The 18,242-nt window shown below is 38.5% G+C and overlaps 1 protein-coding gene across 4 annotated transcripts in view; it reads left to right on the top strand.

Annotated features, from left to right (window-relative positions):
* The window catches only part of Ecpas (Ecm29 proteasome adaptor and scaffold), a 154,344-nt gene that overhangs the window by 24,951 nt on the left and 111,151 nt on the right, over positions 1-18,242 (top strand). For all 4 annotated transcript variants that reach the window (XM_045146666.1, XM_045146662.1, XM_045146650.1 and 1 more), the window contains one exon: positions 15,396-15,526. In XM_045146666.1, the coding sequence (XP_045002601.1) occupies positions 15,396-15,526 (131 nt within the window). The remainder of the gene's footprint in view (positions 1-15,395; positions 15,527-18,242) is intronic.

Here is an 18,242-nt window from a genome sequence, read left to right as displayed (position 1 = left end):
GGAGATTTGAACTTGTGTTTTTAGGCTTTGCAGGCAAGTGCCTTTACTGCTGAGCCATCTCTCCAGCCCATTTCATAATTTTTAATACATGTTTTTCTTATGTGGTTATGATACTAATGTGTGATTGAGAGCAGAGCTGCATGAACTTTCATTGAGCTCCTACCTCATAGCTTTGAGGACCAAGTTTTCAACACATGAGTACTGGGAGGACATTTAAACCATAGCAAAATCCTAGGCCTGAATTTTTTTTTTTTTTTTTTTTACCTTGAGGAGGCTGTTTTTCATGGCTGAGGGTAAAGGACAGGTTCATATTTCTTCCATGCCTCTAAAAACAGGATGTTGAATTATATTTAGCTCTTCAGTTTCTGACTTTGACAGGTTGAAAATTTATTACTTGGGTACATCTGCAGATATTGAAATTTCATGAAGTTTTCATGAAGTATTGGCATGATTGTTTCTCTGTCTCTCTTTTTGAGATAGGCTCTTGCTCTGTAGCCTAGGCTGGCCTTCCATTTATGAACCTTCAGATTCAGCCCCCTACGTGCTGGATTATAGGTGTATGCTAGCATTTCTAGCCTGGTTAGCTTTTACTTAAAAGTACAAGTATGACTCTGTAAACAGTGTTACATTGATCTTTCTCATTGGATGTGGACTTGCTTCAGAAAGACCCTTTGCATTCCCATATCCCTATTATAAATAATTTTATTGTAGTTCACATGTTATATTTAGCTTCCTTGTGAGAGTGTAGGAAGTGGGGTTGCATGTTGCTAGTAGGGTTTTGTTACTTCTGGCCCTTTTAGGACAACTTATTGATAAATCTATCTTCCTTTAGGTAATTACAATGGAAAAATTTGAGGCAAACAGAAAATAATTCTCAGTATCTGTCATGAAACTTGAATAATTTTCAGTCAATAGCTAGTTTTGGTTTCATTTATATGACCTCTGTCCATTGACTGCCTCTTTACCCATTCACTGTTTGAAGTAAATTCTGTAATTATTAGTGCACCTGCAGATATTTCTATCTATCTATAATTAGTAGAGACTTTAAATATATTTTCATTTTTTTAATGAAATTATGAATTTATTTTTCATCATTCAGATAAGAGTATTAATTATATATTGCTGTATAAAAGATACCCCAAAGTTTAATGGTCTATAATGATACACATTTTTTATCCTTACCATTTAAATATATTTTAAAATTGAGATATAGTTGATAGAGTAGAAAATTAAAGTATGGAACTTGATCTTTTTTTGTTTTTACTCTGAGGTAGGGTCTCTCTTTAGCCCAGGCTGACCTGGAACTCACCCTGTAGTCCCAGATTGGCCTTGAACTCAGTGATCCCCTGCCTCTGCCTCCTGATTGCTGGGATAAAGGTGTGAGCCACCATGCCTGGCATGATGGACTTCTAAAATGTACATATCGATATAAATATCAGTCAGCTCAAGAAAAAGAACACTATGCCATTGACAATTGTAATTCTGAGTATCTGTCACGAAACTTGAATAATTATCAGTCAGTGTAGGCTTAGGATCTTTCATTTCTATAGCTCCTGTATGATAGCTGCTCTTTGCCTTTTATTTGAAATAAATTCTAGTGACTCTATTAGTTCCCCTGCCGATATTTAGTTTTTTTCCTACAAATAATGACTTCTTTAAATATATTATTACTTTTTTCTTCTGTGTTATATATATATATATAATATATATATAATTTATTTTTATTTATTTATTTACTTGACAGAGGCAAAGAAGGGGGGAGAAAGAGAGAGAGAATGGGTGCTCCGGGGCCTCCAGCCACTGCACACAAACTCCAGATGCATGCGCCCCCTTTTGCATTTGGCTAACGTGGGTACTGGGGAATCAAACCTGGGTCCTTTGGCTTTGTAGGCAAATGCCTTAACTGCTAAGCCATCCCTCCAGCCCACATACACACACACACACACGCACACACACATATATTTTAATGTATAATTTTATTGACACCTTCTAAACTTATAGAAAATAAGCCTTGATAATTCCATCCTCTCCTCCACTTTCCCCTTCACAACTCCACTCTCCATCATATCCCCTCCCTTCCTCCATTAGTCTCTTTTATTTTGATATCATCATCTTTTTCTCCTGCTATGAGAGTCTTGTGAAGGTATTGCTAGGCACTGCGAGGTTGTGGGTATCAAGGCCAATTTCTGTTTGGACAGTTGCATTGTAAAGAGTGGTACCCTTCCTTTGGCTCTTACGTTCTTTTCCTCCACCCCTTCCTCAAGACCTTGAGCCTTGGAGGGTATGATAGAGATGTTTCAGTGCTGGACACTCTCTGTCACTTCTTCTCAGCACTGCATTGCCTTTGAATCATCCTAGTGGTCACCCATCCCCATCTGAAAAGAGAAACTTACCTAACCAAAAGTGAGAGTAACATTAATATATGAATATGAACATTAAATGTAGTACTTTTTACAGGGCAATTTGGTGAGCATAATATATACATTTAACTAGATAAGAGCAGGCTTTATACCCCTAAGGCTCATAACTTCCCCTGCCATAGGCTTTTGGTTAGGTTTTCAGTACCATAGAGTGGGCCTCCAGTCCAGTTAGAGAGCAGTTGCTTTCCCCCAGAGAAGACATGCCACTATTGCACCTGTTCAGTCATTTGGCCTGTCTAGCCAAACTTGAGACTTTCAGTGTCCACTGTAGGAGGGTTCCCCTTTTTCTACATCCTTGCCAACATTATCGCCATTTGTTTTTTTGCTGATAGCCATTCTGACAGGAGTGAGATGGAATCTCGAAGTAGTTTTAATTTGCATTTCTCTGATGGCTAAGGATGTAGAATACTTTTTTAGGTGTTTACATGCCATTTGTATTTTTTCTTTTGAGAACACTCTATTTAGTTTCATAGCCCATTTTTTTGTTTATTTTTATTTATTTATTTGAGAGTGACAGACAGAGAAAGAGGCAGATAGAGAGAAAGAGAGAGAGACTGGGTATGCCAGGGCCTCCAGCCACTGCAAATGAACTTTAGAGGTGTGCGCCCCCTTGTGCATCTGGCTAACGTGGGTCCTGGGGAATTGAGCCTTAACCTGGGGTCCTTAGGCTTCTACAGGCAAGTGCTTAACCACTAAGCCATCTCTCCAGCCCAATAGCCCATTTTTTAATTGGATTGTTTGACTTCTTATTGTTTTTTCCCTCTTATTTATTTATTATTGGCAACTTCCATAATGGTAAACAATGTCCCATGGCAATTCCTTCCCTCTTCTCACATTCCCCTTTGAAATTCCACTTGCCATCATATCCCCTCCCCCTCTCAATCAGTCTCTCTTTTATTTTGATGTCATGATCTTTTCCTCCTATTATAATGGTCTTGTATAGAAAGGGCCAGGAACTATGAGGTCATGGGTAGCCAGGCCATTTTGTGTCTGGGGGAGCACATTGTAAGCAGTCCTACCCTTCCTTTGGCTCTTACAGTGTTTCCACCCTCTCTAGCATAATGGACCCTGAGCCTTGGAAGGTGTGATAGAGATATTGCAGTGCTGAGCACTCTTCTGTCAGTTCTTCTCAGCACCATGGTGCCTTCTGAGTCATCCCAAGGTCACTGCTATCTGAAAAGAGAAGCTTCTCTAACCAAAAGTGAGAGTAGTATTAATATATGGATATGGACATTAAGAGAAGAGCTTACTGGGCAATTTGGTGAGCATAGTATATGTATTTAGCCAGACACCAGCAGACTTTATACCCCTAGGACTCATGTCTACCCCTATTGTAGGTTTTTAGTATTAGGGATGTATTCCCTCCCATGGAGTGGGCCTCCATTCCAAATGTGGTTGGTATACCCCATAACAAACATGCCACTGTTGCACCTGTTGGCTTGTTTGGCCTGGCTGGCCAAATTTAAGGCTTGTGGTGTCCACTGTTGAGCATCTTCATTGGTAATTTCCCTCTCTCCTGTTGAACTGCATGCACCATAGGTTTTTTCAACTTTCTGTCAGCTGGTCTATCTACATGGAAGAGGATTTTAGCTCAGCTCTAGCAGAATTTCTTAGTGACCTTGCAGCACAAGTATGTGGAGTCTTCAACAATAGGGTCTTACCCTCTATTCTTGGTGGATAACCAAGGACCTCGACAATGGCCTGTAATTTTTTTTTTTTATAATCCAAAATTGAAACATTTATTCATCATTTCTAAGTTTGATAAACAGATTCAACCCATATTTTATACTTTCTAAACCCAATTTTCTTGGCCATTTTTTTCAGATTGAGACCCTGTATTTAAATTACTGTGTCTTAAATATACATAACCATTGTACACTTGTTAATTGTTTTATAAAAATTATTCATCAAATATAAAGAATGATTTCTGTCCAAGGATCAGTGTGTGGGAAGAATATTAAACAACAAGAAATCACATACTTAAACATAACAAAACCAGTGCTGTTCTCTATCATAAGAAAACATGAAAATTTAAATTTTTTATACTTTGTTAATATTTTATTCCCTTCAAAGGCTTCAATTCTATTTAATCTTTTATGCAAAGTTACCATTGGAATCTACTGAATAAAAATATCAGTACTACTCTAAAGAACAGGTTACTTTTGAGGAAAAGAGCTGCCTTGGTAACTTCTCTCAAATGTTCACTTTAAATAAAAAATTAGCAGAAATGTTTTTTGAACCAATTTTAGGTATCATACAGCATACTATACATAGAACTCTCACATAAGAGAATCAAAGGCCTTTTTTAAAAATTTTTTTTGTTCATTTTTATGTATTTGAGAGTGCCAGAGAGAGAAAGAGGCAGATAGAGAGAGAGAGATAGAGATAGAGAGAAAGATAGATAGATAGAGAGAGAGAGAGAGAGAGAATGGACGCGCCAGGGCCTCCAGCTACTGCAGACGAACTCCAGATGCCTGCGCCCCCTTGTGCATCTGGCTAACGTGGGTCCTGGAGAATTGAGCCTCGAACCGGGGTCCTTAGGTTTCACAGGCAAGTGTTTAACCGCTAAGCCATCTCTCCAGCCCTCAAAGGCCTTTTTAAGGAAATTTTCCACCATTACTTTTAAGATTCCATATACTTTTTTTTTTGACTGCCTAATTCAGTATTTACTGAAGTGTTATAAGTGTTCCTTTTGAAATGATTTTCACACCCCAGAACAAGATACCACAGCACTTTGACTCTAATGTCAGAAGCAATGAAAATGGACAGATAGACAAAGAGATAATCTCTCTGCTCTGAAGGTGAGCAATGTGACCCACAAGTCTTCACTCCTCTGAACCTCCTTCACAACCAGACTATTTCCACTTAATAAGTCAATATATCCTTATAAATTACAGAGTTTGGTCACTATGAAAGACTGAACAAAAATTAGCTCCTGCAGCTGAAACAAGTCTAATTATTCCCTCTACTCCCCACAAAACAGGGAAGTAGTAGGGTCTGAAGCCTTTAAATCTGAACTCTGAGCTCCTAAAACATTGCTGCTATTTGCTCATAGTTGTAGGTCTATGTACTTCATTCTCCAGCAGTTCCCCCAATCCATACTCACATGTGCATGGCACACACACATATGCACATACATACCCACTCACTCTCAGATAAGACACTTATTTTAGTTTGTTGATAAATTATGAGAAATATGAACTAGATGTATACTTGGTTTTATAGGTACTTTGTAAACATCAGAGTCACTTGGGTCCTTTTCTCTAAAAGCCTGAAATCAAACTATGCAAGCAGGAATCACTCCTTTCCCAGACGCTGTTCGCAGGCTGCATACTGACAAAGGGCAGAGAAAAAGTCCTCATAGCTGATGTTTAGGTGAGAAGGCAAAGAGACAATCTCAGTCAATCTGATCTGCCAGGGAAGAAAACCTAATGTGCTGTCCACAGGACCAAACTTCAGTACTAAATCAGGATTAGGGAAACCATTTGAACAAAGTAACCAAGGGACATCTAGGCTGGTTCCATTTCCCAGCTATTGTGAATTGAGCAGCAATAAATATGGTTGAGCAAGTATCTCTAAGGTAGTGAGATGAGTCATTAGGATATATGCCTATAAGTGGTATAGCTGGGTCATATGGTAGATTTATTTTTAGCTGTCTTGGGAACCTCCACACTGATTTCCACAATGGCTAAACCAGATTGCATTCCCACCAGCAGTTAGAAGGGTTCCTCTTTTTCTGCATCCTCGTCAGCATTTATGGTCATTTGTTTTCATGATGGTAGCCAATCTGACAGGAGTGAGATGGAATCTCAACATAGTTTTAATCTGAATTTGCCTGATGACTGGAGATGTAGAACATTATTTTAAATGTTTTAGATGCTTATATGCTAAGTGTATTTCTTCTTTTGAGAACTCTGTATTTAGTTCAATAGCCAATTTTTAATTGGGTTGTTTGATTTTTGTTATTTAATTTTTGTGCTCTTTATATAACCCAGATATTAATCCTCTGTCAGATGTATAGCTGGCAAAGATTTTCTCCCATTTTGTAGGTTGCCTCTTTGCTTTATTCACAGTGTCCTTTGCTGTACAATTTCATGAGGTCCCAGAGGTTAATTTGGTTTTATTGCCTGAGCAATTGGGGTTATAGTCAGAAAGTTGAAGTGTTTCCCCTTTCCTCTAGCAGTTTCAGAGTTTCATGTCTGATATTAAGGTCTTTGATCCATTTGCATTTATGCACTTAATTCTTGTGCATGAAGAGAGGTAAGGATGCATTTTCATCCTTCTGTAGATACATACCCAGTTTTTCCAGCACCATATGCTGTTTTTTTTTTTTCCCAATGAGTAATTTTTGGCATTTTTTTCCGAGGATCAGGTGGCTTATAAGTACCTGGGCTTACATCTGGGTACTCTATTCTGTTCCATTGATCTACATGTTTGTTTTTGTGCCAGTACCATGCTGTTTTTTATTACTGTGGCTCTGTAATATAGGTTAAAATCAGGAGTGTTGCTCAAAATTGTTTTAGATTTTTTTTTTTTTTGTGCTTCCAAATGAATTTTTGTATTTTTTTTCTATTTCTGTGAAGAAGGCCATTGGAATTTTGATGGGGATTGCATTAAATGTGTAGATTACCTTTGGTAAGGTTGTCATTTTCACAGTATTGATTCTCCCAAGAACAAGGGATGTTGTTCCATTTCCTAGTGTCTCTGTAATTTCTTGTTTGAGTGTTTTATTAAAGTTTTCATGTAGAGATCCTTTACTTCCTTGGTTAGGTTTATTCCAAAAATTTTATTTTTGATGCAATTGTGAATGGGAGTGATTTCCTAATTTCATCCTCTATGTGTTATCATATATGAAGGCTACTGATTTTTGTGTGTTTATTTTGTATCCTGCTACATGGCTATAGGTGTTTATCAGCTCTAACAACTTGCTGGTAGAGTCTTTAGGGTCCTTTTTGTATAGAATCATTTCATCTGCAAATAATGATAATTTGATCTCTTCCTTTCCAATTTGTAACTCTTTTATGTGTGTCTCTTGCCTTTTTGCTATGGTTAAGACTTCCAGTACTATATTAAATAAAAGTGGGAACAGTGGACATCCTCGTCTTGTTCCTGGTTTTAGTGGAAAAGCTTCAAGTTTTTCTCCATTTACTATTTATGTTGGCTGTAGGTTTGTCAAAATAGCCTTTATTATATTGAGATATGCTCCTTCTATTCCTAGTCTCTGTAGGACTTTTATCATGAAGGGATGTTAGATTTTGTCAAGTGCCTTTTCTGCATCTAATGCGATGATTATGTGATTTTTGTCCTTCAGTCCATTCATATAATGCATTACATTTATTGTTCTGTATACGTTGAACTATCCCCGCATCTCTGGGACAATGCCTACTTGGTTGGGGTGAATGATCTGATATATTCTTGTATTCTGTTTGCTAATATTTTGTTGAGAAATTTTACATCTATGTTCATTAGGGAGATTGGTCTGTAATTTTCTATTTTGTTCTGTCTTTGTCTGGTTTTGGTATCAGGGTGATTCTGGTTTTGTAGAAGGAGTTTGGTAGGATTTCTTCCTTTTTTATTTTATGGAAAAGTTTGAGAAGCAGTGGTGTTAGTTCTTCCATGAAGGTCTGGTAAGATGCACCAGTGAATCCATCTGTGCCTGGACTTGTTTTAGTTGGGAGACTTTTTATAATTGTTTGGATCTCTGTACTTTTTATAGGTCTATGTGATTTTTCTAGGTCATATGAATCAAGGAAATCATCCGTTTCTTTCAGACTTTCAAAATTAGAGTCATACATATTCTTAAAGTATATCTGTATGATTTTCTGAATTTCTTTGTTTCTGTTGTAATGTTATCTTTTTCATCTCTAATCTTATTAATTTTTGTCTCTTCTCTCTTCTGTTCAGATTTGCTCAGGGTTTATCAATCTTGTTTACTCTTTCAAAAGACCAACTGTGTTTCTTTGATTGTTTGGATTTTTTTTTGGTTTCTATTTCATTAATTTATTCCCTAATTTTTATTATTTCTTCCCATTTACTGATTTTCGGTTTGCCTTGGTCTTCTTTTTCCAAAGCCTTAAGGTGAAGCATTTAATTCTTGTGAACTCTCAAGTTTCTTAATATAGGCACCTAGATGTACAAATTTCCCTCTTAAGACTGCCTTCATTGTGTCTCAAAGTTCTTGGTATATTGTTGTATTTTCATTATTATTTGCTTTTTTGAATTCATTCATTTTCTTTTTGATATCTTAAATGACCTATTCATTATTCAATAGTGTAGTGTTTAGTGTCCATGAATTTCTGTATGCTCTGTAGTTTTTCATGCTGCTGATTTGTAGTTTAGTCCCATTGTGGTCAGATACAATACAAGGGATTATTTCAGTTTTCCTATATTTGTTAAGATTCATTTTGTGTCCTAATAAATGGCCTATTTTGGAGAGTATTCCATGTGCTGCTGAGAAAAATGCTTATTTTGTAGCATTTGGGTGGAACATTCTTTAGATATCTCTTAGGTCCATTTGTTTCATGACATCATTTAATCCAGATGTCTCCTTTTATTTTTTGCTGGGATGACCTGTCAGTTGATGAGAATGGGGTATTGAAGTTATCTACTACAATTGTGTTTGGTGTTATTTGTGACCTTAAATCTAACAATGTTTGTTTCATGTAATTGGGAGCTCCCATGTTAGGTGTATATATGTTTAGGATTATAATGTCTTCCTGTTAGAGTGTTTCTTTTTTAAAGATTTTTATTTCTTCAAATTTTTTTCTCAATTTTTATTAACATTTTCCATGATTATAAAAAACATCCCGTGGTAACACCCTCCCTTCCCCCACTTGCCCCTTTGAAACTCCATTCTCCATATCCCCTCCCCATCTTGATCAGTCTCTCATTTATTTATTATTTTTTTTTTATTTTTCTCTCATTTATTTTAATGTCATGATCTTTTCCTCCTCTTATGTGTAGGTAGTGTTGGGCACTGTGAGGTCATGGATATCCAGGCCATTTTGTGTCTGGGGGGAGCATGTTGTAAGGAGTGCTATACTTCTTTGGCTCTTACATTCTTTCTGCCACCTCTTCCACATTAGACCCTGAGCCTTGGAAGGTGTGATAGAGATATTACAATACTGAGCACTCTGGTCACTTCTTTCCAGCACCATGATGCCTTCTGTGTTATCCCAAGGTCACTGCCATCTGAAAAGCAAAGATTCTCTACCAAAAGTGTTGAGTAGCATTAATATATGGGTGTGAACATTAAGAGAAGTGCTTACTGGGTAGTTTGATAAGCATAGTATATACATTTAGCCAGACAGCAGCAGATGTTACACCCCTAGGGCTCATGACTACCCCTGTTTTAAGTTTTCAGTATCAGGGATGTATTCCTTCCCATGGAACAGGCCTCCAATCCAATTAGAAGGCAGTTGGTTTCCACCACGACAAATGTGCCACTATTGCACCCATTGGCTCATTTGGCCTGGCTGGCAAAATATAAAGCTTGCAGTGTCCACTGTTGAGTACCTTCACTGGTGATTTCTCTGTCTCCCACTGAACTGCATGCAGAATGGCTTCTTCCAGCTTTCTGTCAGCTGGTCTACATGGAGGAGGTTTTCATCTTAGTTCCAGCAGGATTTCTCAGTGGCCTTGCAGCCCAAGTATGTGGAGTCTTGAGCAATAGGGTCTTACCATCTATTCCTGGTGGGAAACCAAGGGTCTTGGCAATGGAAGGTATCCCATCCCTGGCACTGAAAATTTTCTAGCAACAATCAATGGCTGCTGAGTGTTCCATTGTCCAAAAAAGTTGTTGGAGTGTTTCTTTAATCAGTATGAAGTGACCTTCTGTATCTTTCCTCACTAATGTTGGTTTGACGTCTGTCCTGTCAGATATTAAGATTGCAACCCATGCTTGTTTCCTAGGCCTATTTGCTTGAAATACGGTTTTCCATCCTTTCACCCAGTGTCTAGCTTTTATTGAGAGATGAGTTTCCTGGAGGCAACAAACAGCAGCATCCTGCCTTTTAATCCAGTCTGCAAGCCTGTGTATTTTTGTTGGGGCATATTGAGGCCATTGATATTAATATTGAAAGGTTTATGTTTATTGTTGGCCATTCTTCTTGTTTTGTAGTGTTTTTTGTTTCCCTTTAGTTTCTTGTTTTAACTGTTATTTGAGTATGGTTTATTTTTTCCTGTTTCCTCATGTGTGTACTTTGCTTTTTCTTTAGCATTAAGGAACCTTCAGGTATTTGCTGTAGAGCTGGCTTAGTTGTCATAAATTCCTTTAGCTTGTTTTTGTTGTGGAATGTCCTTATTTCTCCTTCAATTGGGATAGATAGCTTTGTGGGATAAAGTAATCTTGGTTGACAGTTGTTATCTTTCAGAAGTTGGAATATATCATTCCAAGCCCTTCTGGCTTTGAAGTTTGTTTTGAGTAGTCTTCTGTGATCCTGATGGGCTTGCCTTTACAGGTGACTTGCTTTTTCTTTCTAACTGCTTTAAATGTATTTTCTTTGTTTTGTGTGTTTAGTAGTTTAGTTATAACATGGTGAGGAGAGGTTCTTTCCATTTTTGTCCTTTTGGTGTTCTAAAACCTTCCTGTGTCTGCTTTGGCATTTCTTTCCCAAACTAGGGAAATTTTTCTTCCATGATTTTATTGAAAATGCCTAGTTTGCTTTTGGATTGAAATTCTTCTCCTACTATACCCTGAAGTCTTGTTTGATCTTTTCATAGTGTCCCAGAAATCTTGAAATTCCCAATCATGCCTTCCTATTAGCTTCTCTTTCTCTTTGTTGAACTGCATTAGATCTGCCACCTGGTCTTCTAGTTTAGATATTCTGTTCTCCATTCATGGTACTGATGAGACTTTCCAGGGTTTTTTTATTTGGCTGTGTTTTCAGTGTTAGAATTTCTGCCTATTTTTCTTTAGTATTTCTATTTTTTGTACTCCTGTCTTGTAATGACAGTCTCATTGAGGGTCATTTCTGATGGATTTATAATTTTTTGGTGGGGTTGTACTGTCTTGATTCTTTGTTTCTTGTATTATAATGTAGCAGTCTTTGCATCCTGAGTTGATTTGATCCTTGGGTTTTCTAATTTTCTGCAGTGCTCTTTAACTTGGAAGTCCAACTTCATGTACCTTCAGAGTAGGATTTTAAGGTGCCATGTGTAGCTCTTGTACGCCATTCCAACTGTAGTAGTAATCCTAGGTGTTGAGTTTGCCTGCTATTCTAGTGGGCTGGGTGGAACAGTTTACTGGCAAAATTCTAAAATTCAACTGAACAGTACACTCATTCACTAAAAACCAGCACAGAGAATGCAAATGTGTGGATTGACACAAACTTGATGCCAAAATCCCTAAGGGTGTGTGTTGCTATATATCCTTAATCCTATCATCTTGGATATTGAGATTTCTATTCTGAAATGGGTTCCAGGTCAGCCTGGGTCTGAATCAGACCCTGTTCCCAATAATGACAGAAGAAAAAGACAAAGGCCCAATGAATCTGAAAGCATCAAAGGCAACAATGGTCAATACTCAAATGCAGCTTAGTTGAAAATGGTAAAGCCAACAATGAATATGTAACCCATAACCTGCTCTGACATGGAAAGAGAGATTAACACCATTGTAGGCCTATGTACCTGCTTAAATTTTTTTTTTTCAAAGATTTTATTTTTATTTGTTTGAGACGGGCGGGGGAGAGAGAGAGAGAGGGAGGGAGGGACGGGAGGTGGGCAGGCATGCCAGGGCCTCTAGCCACTTAGCCACTGCAAATGAACTCCAGATACATGCGTCACCATGTGCATCTCTCTTACTTGGGATCTGGAGAATCGAACTGGGGTCTTAGGCTTTACAGGCATGTGCCTTAACCGCTAAGCCACCTCTCCAGCCCTGTACCTGCTTTTTTGTCGGTTGGCCTCATTACCTTTTAGGGTGGCTTGCAACCTCACCAATGCTGAGTACCCACCTCAATCCCTCTATGTTGTGTTGTTGAGCTGGTGCTCTGAGTAGCTCTGATGAATGGGTTCTCTGGACGTTAGTGGTTCTGTCAGTTGGGGGATGGGGGAGTGCAGGAAGCCTGGAGTTGTACTGGAACTGCTCTGTTGGTCCCACCTGTATCCCTTTCAGCAGCTCCTTAGCTGATCTCTGCTGTCACCCCATCAGTTTTGATGAGGTTGTAAAATCCACTTGTTTGGTCTTTGCTGCTGCAATTGGTCACTTGGCCAGGTAGCTGTGCGGATGTGGGTGGGTGTGTGGGCCTCAGGTGCCTCCATGGGATTCTGGCTGGTTTCCTCCTTTCTGATGGATCTTGGTCTCTCCTGCTTCTGTTGTGGCTGATAAAAATCTATACACCTTCACTTTTCACAGGAAGTGTGTATTTTGCAGTGGTTTTGCTTAAATCCCTCCCCAGGCTGTTTTGTGTGACTCCTTTGCAGCCATCTTACCTAGAAGTCTCTAAATATATTATTATTAATAATAATACTTATTTATTTGACAGAAAAAGTGGGGGAGAGAATGGGCACACCAGGGCCTCCAGCCACTGCAAACAAAGTCCAGATGTGTGTGCCCCCTTGTGCATCTGGCTAATGTGGGTCCTGGAGAATTGAACCTGGGTCCTTTGGCTTTGCAGGCAAATGCCTCAAGCGCTAAGCCATTCCTTCAGCCCTCTAACTATATTTAAAAATATATATTTATTTGCAAGTAGAGAGGTAGAAGAGAGGCGGAGAGAATGGGTGCTTCTGAGAGCCTCTAGCCACTGCAGATGAACCCCACATGCTTGTGCCACCTTGTGTATCTGGCTTTATGTAGGTACTAGAGAATCGAACTTGGGCCATTTGACTTTGCAGGCAAGTGCCTTAACTGTTGAGCCATCTCTCCAGCTCCTAAATATATTCTTTCTTTTTTATTTTATTTTTCTGAGGTAGGGTCTCACTCTAGCTCAGGGTGACCTGGAATTCACCATGTAGTCTCAAGGTGGCCTTGAACTCACGGCGATCCTCCTACCTTTGCCTCCCAAGTACTGGGATTAAAGGCATGTGCCATCACGCCCGGCTCTAGAAGTTTTTAAAAATATTATTTATTTATTTATATTGTTTCAAAAAGATTTTTATTTTAGAGAGAGCAAGAGAGAGAGAGAATTCGCACACTAGGGCCTCAGCCACTGCAGTTGAACTCCAGATGCTTGTGCCACCTAATGAGCATGTGTGACCTTGACTTGCCTCACCTTTGTGCATCTGGCTGAAGTGGGATCTGGAGAGTCGAACATGGGCCCTTGGCTTCAACGGCAAGTGCCTTAATCACTAGGCCATCTCTCCAGCCCCTAAATATAGTCTTAAATTTAGATAGGGTTGATACAATGGAAAATATGAACTTAAGGAAATTTTAAAAATGTATGCCACTCACATCAAGATATATAATATTTCTAGCTCATTGGTAATGATAAGTTTTCTTTTTGAGACAGGGTCTTGCTATGTATCCTAGGCTGGTCTTAAACTTACATTAATCCTCCTGCCTCGCTTTCTAAGTGCCAGGATTATAAGCATCTACCACTGCACACAAAACCATTGGTAATTTTGGCAAGAATGTTTACAAAACAAACATAAATATCATAATAGTAACTACTTTTTATTTTCAGTGGTGGAGCTCAAACCTGTAGTCTCATGCATACTAGGGATACCTGAAAGTTTAATAGTAATTCTTTTCAAATTTATTGTATTGAATGCAAAACTTTTGTTTTTTTTTCCCCAATATAAGAATTTTTTTTTTTTTTTTCGAGGTAGGGTCTTACTCTAGCCCAGGCTGACCTGGAATTCACTATGGGGTCTCAGGGTGGCCTCGAACTCACAGTGATCCTCCTACCTCTGCCTCCCGAGTGCTGGGATTAAAGGCGTGCGCCACCGTGCCCGGCTAATATATAAGAAGTTTTGTAAACCATTAAAATGTATGTAGTTTCTCTCATAATGGATGATTCACAAGAGCGTTGTTTAATTAAATCTTTTTCTGTTAAAAAAATTAAAAACAATTTGGTGATTTATTTGAGGTGAAAAATAGAAGACAGAAGAGAGAGAAAGCAAAGATAGAATATATAAACGAGAATGGGCACTCCAGGGTATCTAGCCTTTGCAAACAAATTTCAGATGTTTGTATCTGGTTTTTCATGGATACTGGGGAATTGAACCTGCATTGTCAGGCTTTTAACGCTGAGATATCTCTTCAGACCCAACAGTAATTCTTCACAATCAAATACCTGGCATTGTGTAGGTTTTCCCTACTGTCATCTTCTTCTCTGCCATGCAGTATATTGGTTGAAGATAAAGTGTGGCTTACTCTGTAGTTCACCACAGATTGTGTTTTATTTATCACAACCCCATGGTTCTGCCTTCTGACATGTTTCTATTATTGGCTGACTTGGAATTCACTATGGTTTTGTTTTTGGAGAAATCCATCAGTTAGATGGTTTCACTAAAGTTCTTTGGTCTTTGGCATTTGATTAAAATTACCCTGCCTTGCTCTGCTAGCCTGGTCTAGAAGATTCCTTCAAAAATCTTGTAACCTTTCTAGTAACTATGTCCTTTAGAAAAATTTAATAACTTGGAGCTGGGCGTGGTGGCACACGCCTTTAATCCCAGCACTTGGTAGGCAGAGGTAGGAGGATCACCGAGAGTTCGAGGCCAGAGTGAGACCCTACCTTGAAAAACCAAAAAAAAAAAGAAAAATTTAATAACTTGGGTAGGAGAGAATTAGGTTACTATTGGCTGTTTTCCTTCCAGAGATTAAATGTCCTGAACATTTGTAAGATAGCATAATTAGCTAGTAGACCTTTCTAGTGTTGCTTTCTGGCTGTGTCAGAATCATCTGTCAACAGAGCTTAGTCTGGTACAAGTTCTAACTGAGGGATCTGATGTGTAAAAGAAAAGGATTAAGCTATAAAAATAGGTTTGGTTGTGTTTGATTGCCAAGTTCTCTTTTGTTTTCTTTTTATATTATAGATCAGCTTGAACGGGTCTTTTTACGACTTGGCCATGCTGAAACAGATGAACAGTTACAAAATATTATATCTAAATTCCTCCCTCCTGTTTTACTTAAACTGTCCAGCACGCAAGAAGGAGTACGAAAAAAGGTAAGCATGTGGACATGGTTGGGGAAATTAAATAGCCTATAAGTGGATGGAGATATATATCTCGCTAAATGTGTTCTCTATTCCCGTTGTTGAAACATAGGTCCACGGTCCTAAGTATGGTCCTTTAAATGGATGGTAAGCTTAGAACTAGCTTTCATGATATAAAAGTTATGTGTGTATTAGAACTGCATTTAGACCCACTGTATACTTGCTGTTGTGCCAGGTAATTTAATTGAGAGAATTACTGTATACTGATCAAAAACCCAGTATAGAAGTCAATGTGGTAAGGGGCAGTGTGCCCTGTAGTTATTGTTAGATGGTAAATATGTCCTTCACTAAAGATAAGCAAATACATATTTTAAAAGCAAAATATTATATCACTTCTATTTTAAAACTCTATGAAATTATGTGCAACAAAGTTAGATAACTGTAACATCAAGTTGTTCTACATGGAACATTTCCCCCTTTGGTTTATAACATAATTCATTAATATTTTTCCAGTTTATTTTATGACAGACCTTCTAGTCTTTTAGCTCTCAACAAGTTTCACCCCTTGAGTTATACTAACTGGTTGGCGTGACTTTCTGCTCTGAGAGGAATTCTAAGACTTGATGGTTTATTGGGGAAAAGATACTTTCATCATGTCTGTTATGAAAGCTGGAGAAATAGCTCAGTGGTGAAAGGTACTTGCTTACAAAACCTGATGGTCTGCGTTTGATTTTCCATTATCCATGTAAAGCCAGATGTACAAAGTGGTACATGAATCTGGACTTCTTTTACAGTAACAAGAGGACCTGGTGTGCTTATTCCCTCTCTCTCATTCTCACACACACTCTCTTTCTGCTTGCAAATAGATAAATAAATTACAAAAAAGAATGTTAAGTTTGCAGGAAGGAATGGACAGACTTAGGATATATTTGTCATGCCTGCTATTAAGCCTTCTTTACTGAAGTAGATTTATATTTGGCATATGCCTTAACTGCTAAGCCATCTCTTCAGCCCTCACTTTACTATTTAAAATTCTTCTATGGTCTTCTGATATTTTCAGGATAGCATCTGGCTTACGTGGGTCCTTGGGAATGGAACCTGTGTCCTTTGGTTTCACAGGCAAATGCCTTAACTGCTAAGCCATCTCTCCAGTCCTCACTTTACTATCTAAAATCCTTCTATCACCTTCTTATACTTTCAGGATAGCAAGGTCTGAAAGGCCCTTCACAAATTGGTGTGTGTGTTCTTAGTTTTGTCAGTCTGGTTATTTATTATCTTCTATGTGCTATGTGTAAGGGTGGTATGTATTGTGAATGAAAGAAACACCTACTGGGTAAACTATTATTAAACAGTCAGACAAATAGTATGCACTTGCAACTTATGGTACATGCTATCTTAGTTACTTTTGTTGTTTGGTGTGGTAAAATACTTGAAAAAGAAGTAGAAAGGAAGAATTTATTTTGGCTCAGTGTTTAAGAAGTGTTAAGTGGGGCTGGAGAGATTGCTCAGTGGTTAAGGCGCTTGCCTGAAAACCTAACAACCTTAGTTCCATTCCCCAGCACTCATGTAAAGCTAGATGCACAAAGTGGTGCATGCATCTGGAGTTTGTTTTCAGTGTCTAGAGGCCCTGGTATACCCATTCTCTCTGTCTGTCGTTTCTCTATCTCTGCTTGCAAATAAATAAATATATTTTTAAAAAGAAATGATAAGTGATATAGTTCATGTGAGAAGACATGACTGTAGAAACATTGCATTCATAGCCAGGAAGCAGAGAGATGATAGGAAGTGAGGCTGGTTCCTTAGTTACCCACTTCCTCCAGTGAGACTCCATGTCCTAAAGGTTTCAGAACCTTCTAAAATAGTATCACAAGCTGAGGATCAGGTATTTAAAACACATGAGCTTATGGTGGACATTTCATATTTAAACAATGACATATGCTAAGGTGGAATAGTGTTGCAGTTACCTTCTTGTTGCTGGGACAAGGTACCTGACCAGTAGCTGATGAGAGGCAAGTTTTTACTTTGGCTTACAGTCTCTAGGGAAAACTTCATGTTGTCAGGGGAAAACAGCATGAAGAGAGAGAGGCTGGACATCACCTCTGCCCCAGCAGGTGGAAAATGACAGCAGAAGGGTGAGCTGAACTCTAGCAAGGGGCAGCTGGCTGTAATATCCCTAAGCCAGTCTCTCCTTCAGAAAGATTCTACCTCTCAAGTTGCCACCATCTGGGACCACATATTCAAAACACATGAGTTTATGGGGGACATCTGATTGAAACCACCAGAAATAGGAGCATATTAAATGAAAGAACATGTTTGGGCATGATTATGACCTAGTGTGAGTGGAAGGGATACAGGGAGTAGCCAGACTGAGAGATGAGAGGAACCATTAAAGGCTTTTTGTTAGTACATGGATTCTGAGCAGGGACTGAGTGTGAAGCCCTTAGGGAACTGAAGAAGACAAAGAGATGCCCCAGTGGATTAGAGGAACAATAATAGGAGGAAACAGGGATTCCAGGGCACCCATTCCAAGAGTATTGGTTGTAGTGATAGTCATCCGGTGCTGTGCTGGAGAGATGTGAAGTGATTCCACAAGTAGATTTAGGAAGTAGCCAGAGAGCCTTTACCTTAGTTTAGGCTAAGTATTTTCAGTAACTTAAAAACAAACAAACAAACCTCACTTACTACGATACTTTGTTTCTTTGCATTTTATGTATGAGTAGAAAATCAT

The sequence above is a fragment of the Jaculus jaculus genome, chromosome 1, assembly GCF_020740685.1.
Source record: "Jaculus jaculus isolate mJacJac1 chromosome 1, mJacJac1.mat.Y.cur, whole genome shotgun sequence".
In the NCBI taxonomy this organism is placed as follows: domain Eukaryota; kingdom Metazoa; phylum Chordata; class Mammalia; order Rodentia; family Dipodidae; genus Jaculus; species Jaculus jaculus.
This window is presented reverse-complemented; position numbering and strand designations above follow the sequence as displayed.